General features: G+C 44.3%; 1 protein-coding gene across 1 annotated transcript; it reads left to right on the top strand.

Moving 5' to 3' along the window:
* Positions 1-1,874: 1,874 nt before the first annotated feature.
* LOC146196215 (phospholipase A2-like) lies at positions 1,875-23,742 on the top strand. Its single transcript, XM_084596950.1, has 5 exons — positions 1,875-1,995; positions 4,976-5,145; positions 9,160-9,319; positions 15,638-15,787; positions 23,571-23,742. The coding sequence occupies exons 1-5, from the start codon at positions 1,982-1,984 to the stop codon at positions 23,740-23,742; spliced, it is 666 nt and encodes a 221-aa protein (XP_084453076.1). The 5' UTR covers positions 1,875-1,981.
* The last annotated feature ends 414 nt before the right edge of the window (positions 23,743-24,156 follow it).

Below are 24,156 nucleotides of genomic sequence, written 5' to 3'. Positions count from 1 at the left end.
ATCAATTTTCAATGCCTGACCAAGGTGATACGTCTGGCGAAACGTAAGGCGTTCCCGTGCGGCGCCTTGTCAGCACACATTACAAAACCTCGGGTGGTTAAATTACCCCTAACCCCCCTCTAAAGCTTTCCTCACATGCTGAGTCGTGTCGGGACGTTAAAGCCCACAAAGCAAAGTAAATAAAAAAGCGATTGAAGTATCTGCATCAAGAGAACTGAGAGGTTTATTGTGTAAGTCCTTTAAATGTGTTCAATTTTACATAACATTTGCCATCAATTTTTTGCCAACTCTCTCATTCCCACAGGAAGGCAGGTAATTTCAGGGTAGTGATGATAAACATTATTCACCATGAAATTTAAAATTTTTACGTCAGTTTCAAAAGTAGCTTACAGAGATCATTATTCAATGGCATTAGAATAAAAATATTTTCTGTTTACGGAAACAAAAAGAGTATTTGCTCGGGAAAATATCAGGCTCATAAAAATTCAAGAAATATAAATAAACTCACAAGATAACGGAATAAGAAGTCTAGCCTCACCCTCAATCTCGAAAGCGCCGAAAGTCCTTAAAATGGACATTGCTACGCTACGTTAAAAAAGAAAGGAGCACCTCTAACACCGTACACGTTTTCTGATATCTCCGTGTACGGCAAGCCTCCCCCGCGGTCTAGCCAGTGCAGAGGAGGTGGCGCTTCGGAGTATTAGAGTTGGGGTGGCCCTAACACCGGCAGTGATAAGAAAGTGGCCTCAATTTCGACATTGGTGTCCACACCTTGGGTGGTCCGTATGCAAATCCATAAATACAGAAGCTGGCATGCATCCCCGCTGAGGGAATGTCGAGCTCTGAAGTCAACACGGATCCGGCACCTGGTGGCAGCTGGTCTCGGCCACCATAATCCGCAGCCTTATGCCACGTGGACGCAGGGACGACATCATCATTCATTCCTCGACTTCATTGCATCAGCCAACCTTTTTTCATTTATTTGACCACAACCTTTATCCTTCTTAGCATTTTTATGCCTTGAGACAATAAACATCGCAAAAAAAAAAAAAAGAAACCTAGAGCATATGGTTTGAGCGTTACAGTGCTAGAAGCAAGCATCCAGAAGAGACATAACACTTCAGGCTAAGCTTTCCGGTCACACACACAAATAAAGTCAATTGCTTACGTGAAGTCTTTGAGCTACCGCTCAGTGCAGTGCCAAGGGCACGTGTTCTGAAGAAAACATCTACGCTGCTGCTGACGCATAGTCATTCAGAAAATGCCTGCTACCTTCAGGTAAGCTTGGAGAGCTCCGCATATTTACGGAAACGAAATTCTTAGACAATCACGGTACATATTATAATCACGTGAATGGGCGTCATGCTTTGACGCCAACGTTTGGGGATGACGCCATGGTCGCTATTCTCGCCTTGATTGCTCCTAGCGGACGTTTTACGGGAATTTAAACAATGCACTCTCATACGACTGCTGAAAAAGAAATCAGGATCCGAGATGAAAGTGAAATTTATTTCCAGAATACTGCCTAGATGGTGTTATTTGGTCCCAAACATGAGCCCATTGCACAGAATGGGTCATTTCGCACTGTAATTTATTTGAACAAGCGAAAGATTCGAGCAAGCGTGGCAAGGACGTCGCGAAACAAAAATCTGCATATTCTTTTTTTTTTCCTGACGGTGCTCAGTTCAAGAATATGCCGTATAAATCAGTGCATAAATCGTTTGCTTGCTTGTCTATCTTTCTTGTCTTCCTCATGCATTATATTTTTATTTTTGTGCAGCCCACGTCCACTTCATAATGCACTTAGCAATAAAACTCCCCTTATGCTTCGGTCTCAAATGTTTGGCAGTGTGTTCTAATAAATAATGAACTGAATAAGTCTGCCCTACACAGACGCATATTTACGGACCTCTACTATGGAGGTCACCGACTGGCAGAGGCGTTTGTGGACAAACACAGCGGAGGGTTGCTGCACTGCAACATGCTCGGAGACAGGTAAGTCGCAAATGAACTGAATGCCAAGGTCACATTGACTTCGTATCGTCGGCAAGCGATATGTAAAATTGAAAAACACAACTAAAGGCAGCACGCGATCTGTATTCTGACGTCCGTGTAAGGTTTTGGAAACTAAAACTTTTTGAAAGTTGTAAATTTCGCGGCTACATATCTGAAGCACTCGGTTACAATTGCGGCCGGCCGCAGTGTCCACTTATTAATGGCGGCAAAATACAAGAAAGCGACCGCGAACTGTGCGATTTCAGCACACGTTAAAGTACCTTAAGAATCCTAAACAAATCCGCAGACCAACCGAAATCCCACTTTCTAAGATATGTTTATTTTGAGGCCCCTTTAGGGTATTGTGAGACACTCAGGCGAATATATATTTCTCCTTTGCGCACAACGCACTAGCTGCGTGATGCACAAATTAGATTTTGCTTGGGTGGCCATTTTTCTTCAGTTGTCAACGGGACGTGGTACTGATTATTTAGGTTAGCTGGTACGCAGACTGGAGCCCGTCCAAACAAGAGCTTTGAGGGCCTTTTCTTTGCAGCAGCCACGTTGCTTGCGACTGAAACGCCAGCTTTAGAATTCTAAGCGTCAATTTAGGCAGGTTTTGTAGCGTTTTCATCAATCAGCCACTATACGCGGGTAATATTCTTTTTGTGGTGAAGCTCGAATGTTGAAAATATTATCGCCAATTTCCTCGACGCTAGTTCCTTATTAACTGAACGTCTCTAAACAAAGCGCAATTCAAACAGTAGCATATAAGTTGGCGTTCGCCGGATATGGCCTAAGGCGGCGGCCAGGGTCCGGTGAGGGCGCCTTCGGGCCGTTAGCTTTATATATATGTAAAAAGTTTTTTGTGTGTAGTGTTTAACGCGTTAAAATAACAGCATATGAAGAATGTGGGTCATTCCCCAAAAAGTTGGTCTGACACCTGTGTCTTTGATCCCATCAGTGCAAAATGAGTCTATTGGTTTTATGATATGACGAATGCCACACGGGTACCTCATCCCAAGGTTATGACACATTCGACGCCTCCCGGCTGCAGCTGATGGCACCGCTGGAAGAGCAACCGTTAAAACCATATTGCCAGCGCTGTCAGTTGTTACACTCTAAACCTATAGTATAGAGCGTGGTTGCGCCAGCTGATAATCCTTGCTTGACACAGAATATGCAGAAAGCACACGGACGGGTAAAGGTGACAGTAAGCGTCCACAGCTTGTCTGCATCCTGAGAGAATGGTGTAAAATTAGCACTTCATATTTTCCGCGCTGTGCCCCCTCCCTATATGTTTATGGACAGCGTGGCAAGCGGATTCTGCCACATAAAAGGAATATAATGCAACTTTTCCTCCTTGCATTGGATAATGGAGGCTGGCTCAGTGCACGGAATGGCCGACAATGAAAAAAAAGTGTGCACTGAGAGAAAAGGACAGGACAAAAAAAAAAAGCAACACGATGCCAAAAACGTGACTCGCAGTACCGTGCACTTTTGCATCTGGGAGAAGGGAATTGAACAAAAGATACGGCCGCGCCAATTGTATGTTCTGCGAAGCGAAGCATTACTTCACAGTTCTCCGGAAAACACATTTTATATTTGTCATAAACCTGCATTGTTAATGACGTTTGTTTTATGAATAGCTTTACTATAGGTCTTTCTTAAGCAGTTCCAGCGCACAAATTTGCATTTACGTATCGTTTTTTGCTTCGTAGTGCATTAGCACCAAACTCCACATTGAGTCCTATTGCTGGACTAGTAAATGAATAACTCCGCAGCCGTCTCAATGAATATCAGTTCAAAACGTATTCATTAAGGTAGGCAACATTTAGGAACTAAAGCTGAGAAATGTAAGCCGGCAATGTGTGGCCCAATTTCATTTCCAAAATTCCTAGATTCTGCTTTCATAAAGTAGAAAAACATTAAATCCTAGTTGTGCTGTTTTATTTTCATGTCCTCTTCCGTCGTTGTGTTGTAGTTCACTTTTAATACACTGTTTTGCCATAAGGTTATTTGTAAGTGTACGCGCGGTTTAGTCATTCTGCTGTTTTAAATCTGTTCTTTTTGCACGTTAGGTTTTGTCGTGCGCTGTTCTGTCATGGCACCGCTCTTTACCGTGCATCGAGCCACCGCCACCGAGCAGATAAGCAAATTGTGTTCAAACTGTTAAAACATGTAAATGAAATTTATGAATGCGTAATGAGCCTGCTAAACAGCTAACAGTAGAAAAATAAAGCGAATACAACAATGCTGAAAAGGGAAATAAATTATAATGGATAAGCGAAGTTTTACACCTAATACCAAACCTTATGCAAAACAGCTCTGACGAGAATTAATGAGCCAAATACACACCTGAATATAAAGCGTATTTGTCGTGGCGCATCAGAAAAAATAATTTGTGTCTTCAAACCGCACACACAGAGCAATAAACGACACCATCGCTTGCGAAAACAGCAAATGAGAGTGCCGAAAGTAGTAATCACATAAATGACTTCAAGCAAAAGTTCTGTACTTTTTCGTGAAACAAAACGTTGCTGCTGTGAGCCTAGAAGAGATCAGATTAATTCTACATTAGGTCATTTAGGAAAGGAAAACCTTTTGGTAGGATTTTAAACAATCAACGTATACTGCTGATAGATCTGATGTCGACATGTAATCAACGAGAAACGTGAAGAATGGAACGATTTCAGTTGAATACAATCGTAAATAAGGTACTGCATGTGCTAATTTTGTACTAAGTACAAGTAACTTAATGCGCTGATCGGAAAGTTCCGCTCCGATGTCAGCATATGTCAGCATCGCACTTCCTTAACTCCCTGGATTCTGTAGGAACTTTTTTTACATTCATAACGAGGCAGTATAATATTTCTTATAAGATATAAGGCTAAGGTTTAAAAATGATGAAAAACAAAAACTGAGAACTATTCTAGTTTCTAGCATTTCCTGAAAAAAGAAATCTGACTTCTTTCTCCAGAAAGCTCATCGGCCATTTTCTGAACTCGGCCCGAGCGCAAGTGATTCATGCAACCCCACATGAAATGAGCCACCTGCTGCACCTGTGTCTAAACCTGCCACTGAAAAGGCAGGGATCCGCCTTGCCGCGCCTGTCGAACGACTCGCTCCGCAATCTGTCGATATTTCCAGGTAAACGTTACCCGCCTGACAGTTGCGGGCACAGATTCTTCACTAAAGAAAAAAAAATTCTTGCTTTTGCTATTCTTTGTTTGGCTTACGGTTACGGGTAAGCTTGATTTGTTGATCTGGGAGAGCATAGTATCATGCTGCATTTCGCACTTCATTATTTTTGCCACGTTCATAAAAAGGGGCCGCAACATGCGATTGGGATGCACTTACGACGTGACATGGCAGCCTTGCTGTTAAAGGTGTGATGAGAAATGGAAGGACTACGAAATGAATTGGTTGCGGAAGGAAGAGTTACAAAACAGGGCAACTAATGCTCCTTTCAAGCAGGACGCACTGTGATTAGTTATGCTGCTTCTGGATCGGAAATGCATCTATAGTAGTGTAAAGCTTAAAGAAAAAAAAAAACAGCACTTGCTAACAGTGGGCAGTGGTACGCGGAGTGTGTATTATTCCGCTGAACAGTAGGCAAAACCAGTTTTTCATATTTGGCTATACCAAACAGGCCATAGGAATCGAAATGCTTGCACGTTTTACTTGCTCTGGCGTTTAGCTATTTATCTTGGGTAAAAAGGAAAGCATTATTAACGAACAACTTTCTTTCGGGGAGGAATTCTGCGCGTCAGTTACTGCAGACTTAAGTTGTGTCCGGCTATGGTAGTACTTGACGGCATCGCACTGTTTCGCACAGCAGCCGTAATGTAGAGTCAACGGACGCTTACTTCTAGCTCAGAGCGCTGGCCATGCCAAAGTTGTCGTTGTCAAATTGTTCATAATAATCGCGTAGCGTGGCCCACCAGTGCGAGCTCATGACAAGAAACTTTCTTTTCTTTCATAGCATGTAGCTACCGGGCTCTTCAAATTCCGCTCAAGTATTTTTTACTCCACGAGGAAGAACATTTTAAGCGCTGTATTGCATATAAACGAGGTCAATCTGTGCACAAATCGCAGTCTACATGAAGCTATGAAGCCATTGACAATGTTAATGTAGCGATAGGCGAAATCTGGCGCGCATAAGCTCGAAATGCTGAGGGATTTTCTGAGGGGTTCACAGCTATGCTGTAAAATTTGTATAGCAAGCAGTAAACGGAATATTTTGCGTTTAACTTTCGGGCCAGCGGAACGTGACCGAATGCGGTACAGAAATACTGAATATGTGATCCCGTACACTCCTGAATGACAGCTTGCTAACAGTGATCTTTGTAGCAGTTAAGCAAATGCAGAGCCAAGTACAAATGAAAATGTAAATGAATAGCTTTTCTGTAATGCATATATGCTCAGAGTAAGCCGCGGGATAAAAGCTGACACAATACTTTGATTGCCTGCAGAATTTATAGATACCATGTTATACACACCAGGTCAACTCTATTGGTAGCTATCAAATGTATACGATATCAGGGCATCAAGTGTTTGACGAAGATTAATTATTTGGTATGTGGCGAGACAAACTAATAATAATTTGAGCACTTCGACCGATTCTTAAAGTAGATATATATCTTCATAACAAGCGGAATGTTCGTTTACGTTACCTGGAACGCACCTTGTAAGAACAGCTATTGAGCAGCTTAAATATTCCTCGCTGTTTAAACTGTGGCATGGCTTATAATTGAGAAAATGTATGCATTAATTGGTCGAAACTGGACGCTGTTAAATTATTGCTGATGACACAAGACAGAACTGGACACAAACAACGACGAGAAAGACAAACAAGCGCTGACTTGCCACTGATTTGAACTGAAAAAAAAAAAGAAAACATGCACCTTTTTTTTTCATTAAAGATCAGTCGTGAGTCGGCTTCTATTGGGTGTCTCTTCTCGTCCTTGTCTCGCTATGCGCAGTACCGTTTTATACTATCGTGACTGAACGACTCGCCCAGCAACGCACACTTTTGAAGAATAATGTTTTCATTCTCAACCCCTGATAGGCCCTGAAATAAAAACAGAACCAAATTTACAACCTTTGTTTGGTTGGCAGCTCCTGGCGACCGTCATTTTGTTGCGAAAGTAGGTCACATGCGCCGGTAAGCGTTATGGAACAGCCGGAATTGTGAGAATGAGAGCATATGTGCTGCAGTACGTGTAGCCCACCGTTCAAGATTTTTAGGGAGGCGACGATAGACTCAACGTAAGTGAGCAGTTCTGGAATAAAAGGGCGTTGCAGTGATACTTCACTTTCCGCGGAGGCACGCTACTGTTATAAACTTCTTGGATTCATTGGCCGCCCTGTTGGCGGCACTGTCACATTCAGCAACGTGTCACACGATTCGGTCACTGTTTGTTGGAGCTGAAGTTCGCCAGGAAGCTCGGAATAAGATATGATGAGGGAGCCAACAGCACAGAGTCTTTTTGAGTATGCTGAATCGTGGCCTTGCGCTAAAAGGCGAGGCAGCCGAAATTTGTGTTCAGAAGTATGAAAACATATCTGCTGTAGCAACTGTCCGCTATCAGCTTGCTTCATTACCCAAACTATGCTGACAGCTGTCCACGAGGTGCTGTGCTTGATACACTGCGCGATCTAAAATTACCAAGTATAATACAACCTTAGTCACCAACTAGGAGGGCTAGTTGGTGACTAGTATTACAATGCATCATGAAACCGCGCAAAAAGATAAAGGACGGGGAAGAAGGCTGCTGCCTTGTTCCCTGTCCCTTGCCTTTTTGAGCGGTTTCATGATGCAAACATTACCGTCGCCAGACAGCACAGCTGCGGCAGAAGCAAGACTGCTCATTCGTGAGCTACAAAGCGTTCTATCTGTAGTCGGCAGAGTGTGGAGTAGCGTGCTTTGCGATAAGCTCGGGCAGGTAATCTCATGATAGCGCCGCTAGTCTAAAGCAGACGCTTCCTCCATCCTCTAGGCTCTGTTACAGCGTTGTTATCCGCATGAAAAGCTGCAGCACGTGGCCTTCCTGTAGTCTACAGATTGTGATCGAAATCCACAATGCACCACTTCCTAAAAGCCAGCCGCTTTGGATATTATTTCATAGATGTGCTGGCTCTAACTGTACAGGATTGTATCAAGTTCGGCGAGGCTAGAACCCTGGACCAAGGTGATTTTTTATTTAATAGTTCTTAAAACGTCATATGCTGCATGCATACTTCACATGCATGCAAATGGTGAGATTGCACTCAGAACGACTCTAAAAGCTGAATGATGTCACATCACGCCATTTTGGCTGCTTATGTAAGAGTAAAAAATGGTTAAAACCTGGCACCCCAAACTCCTTAAGAACAGTTTAAATGTGGTATGTATCTGTTGTGCTTCAGTGTTTTCGACGGATGAGAAAACTTGCAATAATATAAAAAATGCTTTAGGAAGTATTATGAAGCAGGTAACTGACGAAAACGACAGAAAGCTAATCAATTTTTCAAATTTATTTTCACGTCAAAATGTTTCTCCAGGAACTGTACATGCGCACTAGAAGAAAGGTTAAAGGAAACCAAGCAGGCCTAAACAAAATTAAAAAAAAAAGAATAAGATGAACGGGTTGTTTGATAGATCGGTAGTATTTAACGTACAAGAATACGAGGCATAGGTGTAGCATGCGCGTTTTGCGGTACTTAAATCTAGTGGAACAAATGAGCCCCGTGGTCTTGTAAAAAGCTAATTTGAAATTTCCGATAAAGCGGTATTGTTTTCTTTTCTAGCCGCATGCTGGAAGTTTTGAGGGTGAATGCAAACGAGTAATTAATTATTTGTCAGGACTTTGTCTGATTATGTCATTGAGTGTATCAAAAGGCTTTATACGTTTAGCCAGCGCCATCATCGACAGGAATTTCAAGTTTTGTCACGGCCTAGCGCAAGCCTGCTTGCTACCAAAATGTTTTCCGCTAAGCTACGTTTCGAGATTTTCTTGCCATAATTTAACGACTGCTGCCAGAAGAACACAAATAAATCGCATTTATTTACAATGGGGAAGGAAAAAGGTTCCGCGCCTCTTCGGGATCAATGCTCGGAAATTAGTTTTGAAGTATTGTAGTGACCGAAAGAAGGCAGTTTGAGTAATATGTTCTTTCCAGGAACTAAATGGTGTGGAGCCGGTGACATTGCGGAGAACGAATTTGACCTGGGAGAAGCACGAGATAGCGACATCTGCTGCCGGGAACATGATCGTTCTAAAAACACCATAGCACCATTCGAAGAAAAATATGGAATAAGGAACCATCGTTTCTACACAATGTAAGTTGCCTTGCATGGTTCGGTATCTTTCAAAATGCTTATCCTGCATATCGTTTCCGCGCTGCATTGTTGGCAAAGAATGCACAATAGGAACCAAAGATTCATTTTATATCCAGGCATGCGAACAATACACTCTTTATGCTTGAGTTTCCGGAGGGAACGTTCGATAGTGATGTCCACTCTTTGGGGTGGCACTGTGGCAGCTGCAGGGGAGGCGTTTTTATTGTATTTGAAACAAAATCAACTTAAACAAACCGCTCATTACTCCAGCCGCATCCGAAGCAATCTATATACGTTTCGGGGATCTCCAAGTAGCGCGATATCTAAGGTTTGCTGTTTATATATCAGAAGATAAATTTCGGGGCGCTAAGAAAGATTCCCTTTCGCTGCGTGATACCTGTGCACGTTAGAGAATCCCAGGTGGCTGAAAATAATCAGTAGTCCTTCATTACGGGACATATTGCTTCTTCATTTCACCGTTCTTTCACCCCTTCCCCTAGGGCATATCAAAAGTGTCTGCTGAAAGGCATATAATGCTCCTTTCTGTTCCTCATGACCAGCTTCCTGAGCTTGCCTCTCTTTTAAGATCACATCAATGTAAAGCATTGAAACAATCTCTAATAATCCCGAACTCTGATTCTACAGAAGGCATTCTTAATCGATCGCCGCATGTAAAAGGTCAGGTGGCGAACATAACTTCAGCGCATGTGGTATATAATATTGATGAAATCGATTGAACACATGCACAGTTTTCACCTATTTGCACACACGTATTTGCCCACGTTAGTGAATACATTCAGTATACAGCATAGATTGAAATTGTCTTTGCTCACCTGAATTAGTTTTAAGAGTAATCTAAAGCAGATGAACGCATATTGAGGACTTCACCGAATTTTGCCCAGACTCTTTGTTTCACAAAATAACCGAAGCCTATGCCTCAGAGGGACCGGTACATGACAAAGAAAGCGATCACATATCGCCTCGGATGATAGAAGAAGCTGCTTGGCACAAGCCACTGCAATGTCTTTTTTTCGGTATTGGCCCTCAAGTTTGATGTAGAAAATCTCGCCATATAAAATTTGAAAACGGCCTACTGCTTGAGAGATGCACGGTCGTAAGGGCAGATATAGATACATTACAAGGTACACTGTTAGAATGCATGAGGCAACGAAATACTAAATTTAAGACCCGATATTTATTAGTTGTTTGAGGCGGGAGAAAAACTGAATTGTCATGCGACGTTATCGTAATTTATTTATCGGTATTTGTTGCCCCAGGATCAGAAATATTTCGACATTATGAAATAGAAACAAGGTACAGTCTATATTTAAATAAGAATTACGAAAAACATATCCTAAGCCGCAGAAAGAAAAAGAATGTTATATCTGTGCATCAAGTGGTAACTAAAGCATTCTACAGTATTCCATATTACCCCGCCTTGCTCCTCGGAGAGGATTGAATTGTCGATACATCCAGTGTTTTTAAATTATTAGAAGAAGCAATTCCCCTAAACAAGTTGTAATGTCCTTGATATCTGTAGTTCGTATTGCTAACATAAATACAATAAAATCTCGTGTTTGACGCATGATAGCCTTAGTTGCTTATGCGCCATTAAACCCAATACAACAACAACAACAATATTTTTTATTTTCTTACTTCCCGTGAGTCGAACATGCGTTAGCTTACCACCAACCACATTCAGCGAAAAAACTGTATTCGTAATATTGATACTTGTTTTTAAAGAATCTGGTAAGGTTGAAATGCCCCAGAGAAACGCAAGTCAAAATGTCAGCTAAGAAAGTAGAACTGGGCCGGCTTGCACGATAAAGATGGAGCTAAGTCCAGACTTAAACGATCCAGACTTAAACGAGCCGCACGCTTCGGTTCGGCTCGTGTTCACCAGAGTGGCTTCCCTCAGCAACCACTTGGTGTATTTTTCCTCGTAACACAATCTTAAGCCGCAAAAAGCAATGGTACGGATTTTACACAGTGAAAGATTGATCGAATGTTTACATCTTACCGCGAGGACAGGGCCAGCGCATCTATGTATTTTCTAATTTCTTGACTTAGGTACCCGGCATCCTTGTGTCTTAACTAAAACGGCCTAGAGTCGTAATCGCACAAGCTACTTATTCAAGTCAGGACTGAAGCCCAGTCTTGACTTCAGTCTTAAGCGGCCATGCTAGCGGCCTAATCCTTTAGAGTCCAGTCAAGTCTGGACTTAGCTAAGACAGTCTTAAGATCGTTTCGTGCAAGCGGGCCCTGCTTTTGAACAATCGTATACACTTACGAGTTCTGAAGAGGTGAATATTATCAGATCGTAATCTACATCGTCCGCATCCGGATGCTGAGTGATCCGAACACGTTTACGTGGCACAACCGGCCGTTGCTACTGTTTTGAAAGCAGCAGGTACGCCACAGAGAGCACGGATCTTATCAAGCATACCCTCTGAAGTGTTAATTTCAGTCGATTTCAGCTCGTAATCAGGCGCGCCAATCAGTGCGTCTGGGGTCGCCGTTTAAAGCACAAATAGGGCATTTGGAACACTTATCCAGCAACTCTACTATAATTAACACAGCGAGATCCTCAGACCAAAATTGCATCGCGCAGTTGGCGCACCGCCATGATTTGCGAATAGGATGGCACTTTTGTTATTTTGTCTCGGATCGTTCTTAAACACTGCGCCGAGAGTTGTTGTCGGCCACTCCAAAAACGCGTGCTAGGGCTATTCGTTTTTCAGGGTGACTGTAAACTTGCAGGACTCGGTGACGCGTGGACTGCAATAATGGAGAGTGCTGTTAAACGTACCACCACCACCACCATACCATGCACTCAGGGAACAAAGTTTATGCTGCAATGGGTTCGTGCGGTTGATTATGTACGATCGATAGCGCTATCAAAATTACTACCTACGGTACTATCGATAGCGTTATCGATAGGCAATCGAAATTGCTATGGAAATGCTATCGATTGGTTGCTATTCACCATTAATAGTGCACAGAAATTGAACTATGGATAGTATCGATAGTTTGCGTTACTAGTGACCGGGTGACGCTCACCCAAAACTTGTGAAAAATCGTGGCCTCCAAACGCCGTTTAGAGTCGGCCAAATGGCGGCGTCTGGAGAAGTGACAGCTCGCCTCCCCCCCTATTCCTCGTTGCTGCTCCACTGTGCTTCGCCTTCGCTGCAAAGAAATGGTGCACAAAGCCCTAAAGATGCCCGCACCACACAATTCTAGCGACACACTGCCTCCAATTTCTAGCTGGTTTCTTGATTCTGACAACTGTTTGACTTAGCAAGTAAGCGCTGTTTGGGCGTATTGAAACAGGAAGCCAAAAACCGCGGGATATTTAAATAGCTTTGGGGTGGGGCAGAAAAAAGAGGTCTAATTGTTGAATTTCGTATGATACGTTGTTTTTATTATTTATTACGCTGTTTTTGCACTGGCATAAAGAAAATGAGAAATAAAATTAAATTTGCAACATTTACAAGCCGACATTTCAGTTTTAGTAGAAATTGCACTGCGAGCGGCGAACGCAAACCAGATGCGGTCGCGGTGCCCCTACACCCCTATTCTGAAGCTCTAACGTGTACGCATCGGAAGCGCGGCATTGCGCCGCTCGTATATTGTGCCCGTAAACACGTTTCCTCAATTCTGAAACCCCCTGATATGGCTGTAATGGTCACTCTAATAGTATGCGGTTTCTCCTTGCCGAGCATTGATCTTGTGGGCCATATGTTCATGCCATACACATCTCAGCACAAGACATAAATAAAGGCTTTTTACGAGTTTTCCACCATTTTTGCACTGTTCAAGGAGACTGATGAAGCTTTGATATTTCTAAGCACGAAGTGTCATTTTTCCGGAGGTGCAACTGACCACGTTAGCAGATTTGGTTCATTACATGTTCGACATTTCCCATGACTACAGTTCAGGAGGTGGAAAGTACGTACCAGTAATCGCGTACTCATCGCCGCGTGTTGACCATCTGCGTCGTGAGGACTGTCCCGCGCCGGCTATGCTTTGCCTCTTCAACAGCGGAATGTGTACGAACCCAGGACAGAATTCGTCACTTTATAAGCTCCTGGGACTCCCATCCTTCCGGCACAACATCACGGCTGTGGACTGGGGTATGACGGGTGGCCTTCTCTTTTCTGTAAGGGTACTGGTGTAAGCACTATCAGCTGGACGATCTGAAAAGAGTGGAAGCTTGCTATTTGTCGAAAGGAAGGTGTAGTCGGTGAAACACTGATTGGCACGAATGTGCACTGACTGCTGGCACATTTTAGCAGACTCGTAACGACGGACTCCTCGTGTGGTGATTAGGAGTTCACCAATATCCCTGAATAGTAAAGTGATTGACAGCTGCAACTTAGCGTTATTCACCTAGGGCCCGAAACTTGGAGGCCAACGAAAAGGAATGAACTTGAGAATAGAGCAGCGAGCTATGGTAAGAAAAATTGTATGCATGATTAAGGTTGAAACGCAAGCAGCACAAGGGGCTAGGAAAGAAACGCGAGGTAATAATACTCTTTTCCAGATCAAGGAGAAGAAATAGGCATCAGCAGGGCATGTAATAAGAAGGCGGAATAATCGACAGTTTTGTGAGGGAAATGAATGGATTCTAAGCCCATGAAGGCGTAGTAGGAGACCTGTGAGGGTAAGATAGGCTGATGCAATAGGCTTTCCTCATGCAGCGGACATATTCTCGTGATTATGTAATCCGGATTGCTATCAATAGTCGCTTTAAAGTGCACCGAGAATAATTTATATTCGCGGAGTTCTCTTTAGGACATGGGTACCGGGAGATTCGGTACGCCAACTCTGCACGTCGGTATCTTTTTGGTGCGCCGAGTACTGCTCCTTAAGATAGTGACGTCGGGAGGAAAGCCGAAAACTTGAACGCTCAAATACTCTTTTGAACTGCGTTCATTAGACTGTGTAGCGCCAAATTCAGGACGATTGCTTGAATGGAATCAGCTCATTACATAGGTGATTTTTTGGTAGCTTAGAGTAACACATGGAAGATTGGTAATTTAAGAGAGAGCGTTGCTGGGCGCGTCGGTCAATCATATTAATAAAAGGGAGGTACTGCGCACAAAAAGACAAGGACTAGAAGTGAACACCTCACGCGCAGACTTGTGACTGAGTCACGCGAGTCTACGCATGTGGTGTTCACTTCTGGTTCTTGTCTTTTTGTGCGAGATTGGCAATCTTTCTCGTGAGAGTAGTGTCCTTGCGCCAAAGGTCATCGAAAAAATACGCGCAAGTGTGTATGGCGACGGTAATTCTGCTTGCGGATGAAGTAGGCGGATACGACAAGACAGGTCATGGTGCTACGAAGGACGGCTCGAATACGACGATGTTGTCTTCATGGCAAATGGTCAGGATGCGAATTTCCTCTCTTCAGCTTTCAGAATCAATTTGGCACCTATGGTACGGTTCCTTTGATTACTGAGTTTCTTTCTATCATGCGCTCATCCTTCGTCACACTTTGTTTCCTTATTCTGTCGGTGGTGCCTACTCTCGGCTCTCCACGCTGCGCTCTTCACCGCAGTATGCAACTTCTTACATGGGAGTGGGTAACGATGCGCGATAGAACGTCCCTGGTGGGCAATTCCTCGGTTACTTTCCTTAAAATTCGCTAGAGACGAAAAACTGTTCGCTCGCTGCGATATCAACTGATTGTAGTAAATTCACCAGACACTTTCTTCGCGTATAAAGTCCTTGCCCTTCCCTCCCTTTCTTGCATGCGAGAGTTCGGTGTCATAGCAAACTTGTCGTTAAGCCATGTGTTAAGCCTTGCATGGTAAAAAGCAAAGACGAATAGAGCTTGTGTGAAATGTATAAGTAGTTTCACGGCATTCCACCTCTGTAGAAATATATAACTAAGCGGTGCTCAGCGTGAAAAGTCATTCTTTAGAAATCTGAAAATAGGCAATATAATATTTATGCACAGTTGCATTGTTTATAAATATTTACGGTAAATTATTCCCGTTGACCTATTGTGTGTGTTTTTTTATAGTTATATGTGTCGGATTGATACTTAATTAGCTTTGTATCCTTCGCGGCAGCATTACAGCTATAGGCTCGTGTGCATGAGTGCCTATCCTAAAGCAATTCATTAAATAAAAACGTATCCTTGCTACGCTACACGGAGCAGTGTCTCTGACCCGCATGGAGAGTGCTTAACGAATCGTTTGCCATTGTACTGCAAAGCTGCAGCATGAAGGTGCTGTGGTCTGATCGCGGTACAGCCTTTGCCTCCCTGCCTATTTATTACGCTGGCTACATATTTTTACGCTGACATTACAGGAGCAACTGCGCTGAAGACAGAAAACTCTTCAACTGCTTTCTAAACGTCGGCAGCTTCACGTCAGTGTCTCTGGGGATAACTTTTTTCGACATCCTGAAGACACGATGCTTTGAATACGGATATCCCACCAAGTGTGTCCGCTACGAAACGTAAGGCTGCTCCTGTAAATGTTTAGCGATAAGCCTTGTATGTTACTGCTAAATGCTCACTAGTGGTGAAAACATTGCGCCAAACGCATTCGGTGCTGATCAAAGTGGGGAGCATGTTAGATAATATATGGACCCGAAAGAAAAAACCACACGTGGGCTCTAAGTTAACTGATAATAGAGGCCGGGATAACGGAGATAATTCTTTGGAGAAAACATGGACACATTTAGCGAAATATAATAGCAGCCAAGGGCTGAAGCAGTAAGTGCTCCCAAGGCGAGTTTTTTTTTTGTCGGCAACTAGGCTAACTGGGAAAGAGAGCCATGGTTAGCCTTGACCGCCTAGTAAAGAGCAGAGACATTAGTCTGCTAACCAAGATCCGTATAACTCGTGCTGTGGTCTTTCCAGTTGTGATGTATGGATGCAAGAGTTAGACTGTGAAGAAGACTGACCGCCGAAGAATTGACGCGTTTGAATTGTGGTGCTGGCGAAGACTCTTGAGAGTTCCTTGGACTGCCAGAAGATCAAATCAGTCGATATTGTCGACCATAAACCCTGACTGCTCATTGGAGGGTCAAATTCTAAAGTTAAAGCTCAGCTACTTTGGTCATCTGATGAGAAGAGAGGAGTCGCGGGAGAAAGATTTGATGTTTGGAAAGGTTGAGGGTCGCCGGAGAAGGGGTAGGCATCGAACGCGATGGTTAGATGGCATTTTAGGAAAAAGTAGCGCATAGACGACAAGGACAAGTCTTCTATGCGCTACGTTTTCCTAAAATGCGAATGCACCAACTCGCCCAATTTAGCATTCTTGTGCAGTTCCTTAGATGGCATCCTCGAGGCGCTGCAGATGAAGTTATGTGATGTTAGGAAGATAGTGAGAGCCCGGAAAGCGTGGCGTGACATGGTCCATAGGGTCACGAAGAGTCGGACACGACTGAACGACTGAACTGACTGGCTAACGTTGACGTATTTATAAAGTGGAAAGATCAAAGTGGGACAAAGGCTAAAGAAGAAAAGAAACCTTCGAAACCGCAGTTTAGAGCGTTATCACTGTGTTTTGACAGTGGCTAGCTTGTAAGAAAGGGTCATCCAAGCCAGATGTCAGGTTGGGGATGTTTTGCTTTTAAATGATAATCCAAATAGCAAACTGTGTGCTATTCACTGGTACTGCTACAAAACATTTATAGTCTATACTTTACATAGCGCAGTGGTGCCATAACCCTCTAATAATTACATATACTTGATCAGCGCATTTTCGTATTAATAAAAGTGGCCTTTTTGAAACGGCACGTCCAAGGACAGGCATATAGTGTCCTTATAGAATTCTTTCGCAAGATAATTTGACCGGGTGTCTTTGAACATGTCAAATATCAACGGCAGGCTCAAATTCTGCTAATTGTACAAAAGGACCGCTGATCGTCGACCTCAAAGGGCTTCGCAATATACGCAAAGCGTGGTAGATAATCGGCATGTTTGGCGTGAAAGGTTCGGGTAGAGAGTGACAGTGTGTCGAAGAAGGATTATTTATTTTACGACGTTGAGGTTGGCAGGAGCAGCAGATGGATCCAATCCAGGTAATAGACACTCGCCCTGCGTGATATCAATGCGACAGACTGCGTCTTCTTCGTCAGCCTCTAGTGAGGGTCCGTCTTCTTCACAATGCCACTCCCCCTTCCCCCCACCCAGAGAACAAGGAGCTTTCTTGGCGACACAGGGGTACGAGGACATCGGAAGATGGCGTAAGCCGCTCAAGAATGCAATTCCCTGATGAAGTAAGCTCGGGCCCATGGTGCATTGAGATCAGTTTTGAGGCGAAAGTTTTTACTGCCTCATCGTGGACGACAGAACGTTGTCAGCAGACGTGTCACGCTTTTGAGTGCGAGAGTTACAAATAAATTAATAAACCTTGTCTCCACCGGGAATCGAACCTTCATCCCTTGTATCCCAAGCCCGGCTCTTTACCAACTGCGCCGCGCCCCGGATCGTTGTGGTTCTTTATTGCCAAATTTATTATCAGATTTTACACATAAAGAAAATTACTCTACAAACACACAACATGGGTTAAAACCACGCGATTTGGGCAGCGTGATTTATTACATATCAGGCATTTGCAGCAACACTTCCATTCTCGGAAGCCACTCAGGCACTTCGTCTTGCGTCTTGAAAACTTCGATAACACTCGCAACGGCTTCGCGAAAACACTGCCGTATTTTCCTCGCATCAACGTCTGCATGCCTGAAAGCCATTCTGGAACGCCAGATACTGTGCACGCCCAATAACATGATCCTGTCCAGCTGTAGCCCATCATCATCATCACAAATTGGAAAAAATTGAATTCCGAATGCATCCAGAGGTACATCGTTTTTAATTGTTCGTTGTAGAATGTCCCAGAAGAAAAAGCTTCGATAGTTTCCCGTTTGCGGCATACGAAACAGTGATTTCCCCAAGGTACAAAAAAACCCTTCATTTCTAAATAAGTCTAACCCTCTAGTGTATTGCTATGCAGCTTGAAAAAGAAAGTTCGTGCTCCCCCTGGCGAAGCCATATTTTTTACTCGTTTAAGGACTGATTTCCAAGGACCTGTACAGTACAACGATCGATACAATGGGATCGGGAGAGACATCACGCAAGTCCCTATAAAGTTCCTTTTGCATCACTGTTGATAAATATATTCATACAAAAAACCGGCTTGAAATGTTTGCACGTGCTACGATTTGTAATTTATTTTTTGTTACCAAGATATGGTGCGTGTTGCAAGTACTGCTTTGTTCTCGTGTGAATGTGCAGAGAGTCCACCGTGCGTTCGTCATTTTTGTATGAGGAAGTACTTGGGAGCGCACCCGCCGAACCAGCTTGTTTCATCCCGTTCGCTCTGGAGGAGTTAGTTTGGTACATTTGTATTTGCGCCAAGTGATTAACCGTTTTATGTTCTTTCGTGATACGAAGGACCCATTTTCAAAAACGAACTGTGTGTCAGGTTAGGTTGAACAAAGTGCTACCAAATTTAGTTGTAAGTTCGGCGAGCATGCAAGGGAGGAGTTTCTGAATCCTTAAAGATGTGTACATGTCATGTCGTGTATTGCAAGCCGCGCCCCGGATCGTGAAACGTTCTCTCTTTCCACTTTCACTCCAACCTTCCTCCCTTCCCTTGCGGCGCGGTTCAGGTGTCCACAGAGCAAGTGTGACAGATACTGCGCCTTTCCCTTCCGGTGAACCAATTATTATTATTATTATTATTATTATTATTATTATTATTATTATTATTATTCATAATTCCCCTTGTTTACTGTGACGATGATAGCGGGATTCCGCGAGTGATATACACTGCGCTTTTTCTTTCCTGTAAACGAATCAAACGAATCATAGAACGCCGGTGAACTTTGATGCCTTCAATGAAATGCTGGTTGTGTTCGACAAGGGGCGCGCGATGTACCGTCATGACAGCTTATTACCTCACCAGGCGATTTATGTATATACGACAGGAAGTCTTTTACGTACTGTCGTATATACAAAAATCGCCAGGTGAGGTAATAAGCTGTCATGACGGTACATCGCGCGCCCCTTGTCGAACACAACCAGTCCCCGTTCCTCTTTAATGTTGCCATGCGAAACCTCCCGGCAGAATTGAGGAAAGTGGAAAACTTGAAATTCAGCATGTACGCGGACGACGTCAACCTGTGGGTTACCCAGGGGAGTGACGCGAGCATCGAGGAGCGCTTGCAAGCGGCGGCGGACACCGTCGTGTCCTACGCGGCCGAAAGGGGCCTCTCGTGCTCTCCAAAAAAATCGGAACTGTTTATCTACAACCCGAAGGCGCTCAGGTGTAAACGCCAGATAAACATCAGCGTAACAGTAGACGGCCAAATAGTGCCACAAGTCGAACAAATTAGGATCTTGGGGCTGTTTCTAGAAGCAGATGGGTACAACGATACAACGGTAAAGAAACTGAACGCGTACGCCACGCAAGTCACGGGTCTGTTCAGGAGAATCACACTAAAGGGTCGGGGCCTTAAGGAACGAAGCCTCCTGAAACTAATGCAGGCTTACATCACTAGCCGCATATGTTACGCCACACCATTCCTAAACATTAGATCAGACGAAAAGCATAGAATAGACGCACTCATCAGACGATGCGCGAAGAGGGCTCTGGGACTACCCATCTCGACCTCGACTGAACGCCTCCTCGAAATTGGGGTGCACAACAATTGGACGGAACTAGCGGAGGCTGTGCGCATGGCGCAACTAGAAAGATTAAGCAGAACCACCACGGGCAGAACCATCCTCGGCTGGGTGGGACTGCAGTTAGATAGAGGAACAAGCCACAAAGTAGACATTCCACGAGAGTGTCGCGAATATATAATAGTGCCCCCCCTACCTAAAAACATGCACCCTACGTACAACAAGGAGAGGAGACAAAAGAGGGCCGAGACGCTCGCCAAGAAAGCGGGGAAAATGAAGCCGGGGGAGGTCGCCTACGTGGACGCGGCTAGCGGGAAGTCGGGGGCGGCGGTGGCTGTGGTCGTCAACGGCCGCGGCGTGCCCGCCGCCGCCGCGTCCGTTAGAAGCCGAAATGTACACACGGCTGAAGAAGTTGCAATAGCGCTCGCTTGCGTTGGAACGGAAGCCAGCATAGTTATTAGTGACAGCAAAACAGCTGTCTGGAACTTTGGAAAAAGGAGGGTCTCGACGGAGGCAGCCAAAATTTTAGAGAAAGGAAAACTTGAAAGAAAGATTCGAATTATTTGGACCCCCGCGCACGAGTCCGTCCCCGGCAACGAGGCGGCGCACGAGCTAGCCCGAGCTCTCTACTTCCGGGCAGCCGTAGAGCCGCCTGATTGCGATGGGATGGACGAGAGGCTGCAAACTTATAAGGAAATTTTAGAACACTACAGACTTAGCAGAAGGTCCCTGCCACCACCGGACCGAACGCTAACAAGGAGGCCGTCGCTTGGCGGCGCCTGCAAGCTGGGAATTTCCCAAGTCCCGTCTAGCTTTTCCACACGCAAGTGGAGGAAAAGGCGGACGATAAATGCGAAACCTGCGGAGAAAGGGGTACTCTTGATCACATAATCTGGCAATGCCTTGATTCCCCTGGCGCCAAGGAAAACATAAACAGTAGAGAAGCCTGGGAACTGCTACTGCGGAGCGAGTCCCCCGCCAACCAGCAGCAAGCTGTCAGCCTGGCGGATGAAGGCGCGAAGAAACACTGTCACTTCGCCTGTCTTTAGTCGCGGAGGCCCCGGCCTCCGTCCCATAGGCCTGCGTGCCGGGGGCGGGGAGTAGGGGGCCTCCTACATCGGTGGAAAAATAAAGTTCGTAACAACAACAATATATGTATATACGAAGCGTCACCCGCCGGGCGTCCGATTCAGACGTCCGTGCTGCGCCTTTCATTTGCCGCTTTCTCGAACACAGCACCACACAGCAAACAGAAGCAGACCCGGATGTCTAGGAGGCGTTAGTACAGCAGACATCAGCGGCGTTTGAAATTTATTTACATAAAAGAAAAGACGCAGTATCTGTCACAATCCTCCGAGGACACATATACCATGCCGTAAAGGAAGGGAGGAAGGTGGGAGTGAAAGAAGAGATATAGATAGAAGTGCCGTAGTAAAGGGCTGCGATTCATCGCGCTTTAATGGCTTCCGCCTCGTATTTTGGTGGTCCAAAGTGCCCTATAGAATTTTTATTTTTTTATGTGCCCATCACATGGTGCGTTACGTCACAGTGTAGCGCCAGCACTTTAAATCTTCATATCAGAAATTAGCCGGTGAGCGATCCTTTGTTCTGCGCATGCGCGAAAATACGAGATTATTTGTTGGAACCACTAAAAGCGCAATACAACCCGCCATGTCAAATGCTTCATTGTAGGTTTCATTCAGCGATTTTTCCTAGCCACAATTGCAAATACGCCTGGAGGCGAGAACGGAAGTTGATATACTAATCCAATCACGCATGCGCAGAACAAAAGGGCGTGCGTTGCTGTTCCAGGGGTTTCATTGGCTCAGCCCCTCCCTGGTTCCCCAAGGACACTTCATTAAACTATCTCGCGATATAAAAGTGACCTCCATCGCTTCTGCATGGCTGCGAAATTGCACTTGCCAGCCTTTCACCATCTACTTCGTTTCAAAGCACAGCTGCTGATCTCACGAGTTGTTGTTATGAGGCCATTGCCCGTCTTATATTATCTAGGGGCCCGCAGGGGTGGTTCAGTTGTTAAGGCACTCGACTACTGAGCCCAAGGTCGCGGGATCGAATCCTTACCGCGGGGGTAGCTTTTCGATGGAGGCAAAAAGCTAGGGCGTTAGTGTGCTCTGTGATTTCGGTGCATGTTAAAGAACCCTAGGTGATCGAAAATTCCAGAGTCCTTCAGTGTGGCGTCTAGTTCTAGGCAGCAATTTTTTCTTGGAGTGCCACTGTGATAGACAACCCACTCTTTGCAAGGCGGCCTACAACGTTATTATGATATCATGCATTCAGCGCTCTAAAATGCAACCAAAATAACAAAGCAGGTGACCATGGTGTAGCTTCGCTTCATTCCTGCGTACATCCGGTGCTACGAATGGTGACTACATATCAAGCTTTCCTTTGACTAGTGGATGGGTGTACTTTTACATTAGCACATATTTAGAGCATATTTAGAGCCATTCAAAAGCTGTAAAAAAAAAAGGCGCCCATAAAGTAATCTATACACGGCGGGCGACAATGCGACATCGTCAGAAATTGTCACATATTTCGATAAATAAGGCTGCCTGTACGCAATTTTACTAACTTGAAAACGATATATCTGCCTCATCACAAAAACAAAAGCCGCTAAATGAAAACTGTCATTCAGCCTCAAGACCAGTCTTGAGTGCATATGGGGTATATGCTTAGTGGACAGCTCGACTGCTCTGCTCTAAGTTCTCCGTAACAGTGGCTTGGGTGGGTAGGTGAGGAGTTCAGAATGCGTTTTCAGAGCGCTGCAGGCAAAATCGGATATACTGGCGCGCTAGGCTCAGCGCGCTGTCTTAGTTACGCTCATTATATATGTGAGGTGGCATGTTGCGTTCAAAAACGGCTACGCGTAGTGCTAAAGCTGCCCTCTCTTATCATCAAAGGCGCGTCTTACTATTAATAGTAAACGAGTGCAAAAAAAAAAGAAAACACATATGGCAGAGAAATAATAAAACAGGACAAAAGCGCTTGTGTCATGTATTTTCTTCTATGTCGTCTTCGTCTTATTCCTACTCATTTACCAGTGCCTACCAACTAGCCCAATTTCTCACGTTGAGATATAATACTACGCGGCTTTGGCATTTACAGGGCCTCCAACAGGTTTGAGACAAAAACTTAGTTTGTCTCCAAAGCTTCAAGTCTCTTGTGAGATGTGGAATGGACAGCAAGCATTTTTTTTTTTTTTGCGCATGTCACATGCTTGTTTTTGGACACGTGGGAAACTAACTTTCGATAGCAGTCTTTTTATTCACCAACAGTTACAGTATGGTCAGCAATAAACATCTTTTGCGCACGATATATGCGACGTGTTACATTTAATATCTTGTATATCGTGTATGTAGACAAATTAGGTTCCCCACATTTTGAATGCGAACGTAAAGACTTATTCTCATCATTCAGTTCGTTTCGGAAATTGTGACTGTTCCGCAAGACTTCTTACACGTCGAACATAGGCGCGTAATGTTTATTGGTGTAGCCGTGAAATGTGTCCGTAGTTCTGGGCACTATAAACCGGGCACCTTTGTTTATAGATTCGAGCCCTAATGATCCTTGTTTTCTCTGTTTCAGTACGGGGACCAAAAAGCAAAAGAAACGCTGTGAGGAATTTAAAATTGACACTTCTAAGCGCAGGAAATGGAGAGTCTTCAGACCACCTAACTTTTTCAAGGCTTTCAGACAAGCAAAGTGGGCAAAAGCTAACGTTATGAAGTTGTGGTTATCTGATGACATGAAAGAGTAAATGATTAAGAAGAAGAGTTCTAACAAAGGATATACACATTATAAAGGTGTTATACACATTTTCTGTAAACTGTTGGAGTCCTGATATGAAATAGGTTTTGAGGTAAGAGATCTCCGGCCACATTTTGTTTTATTGCTTTAAGATGTACGGCCTTTCAAGAGCACACATTTTCACAATAAACACATTATGAACAAAATGCTGTCTCTTGTGTTAAGAGAAACTTTACAGCAGTATTGCTTTGGCAGCGGTGGCGTAGCGGTAGAACATCCGCCTCGCATGCAAGAGGACCGGGGTTCAAATCCCGGTGCCGCGCAATTCTCCACCGGATTTAAAAAAAGAAATCCGCGTGTTGATGGAATTGCATAAACAGGTTTGGGGTGCGACCTGATGCCGGCGAACACCTCCGGCAAAGCA

This window comes from Amblyomma maculatum, chromosome 3 (assembly GCF_055883805.1).
Source record: "Amblyomma maculatum isolate TAMU_Amacu chromosome 3, ASM5588380v1, whole genome shotgun sequence".
Taxonomy (NCBI): domain Eukaryota; kingdom Metazoa; phylum Arthropoda; class Arachnida; order Ixodida; family Ixodidae; genus Amblyomma; species Amblyomma maculatum.
The sequence above is the reverse complement of the archived record's forward strand: the minus strand, read 5'-3'. Positions and strand labels throughout refer to the sequence as shown.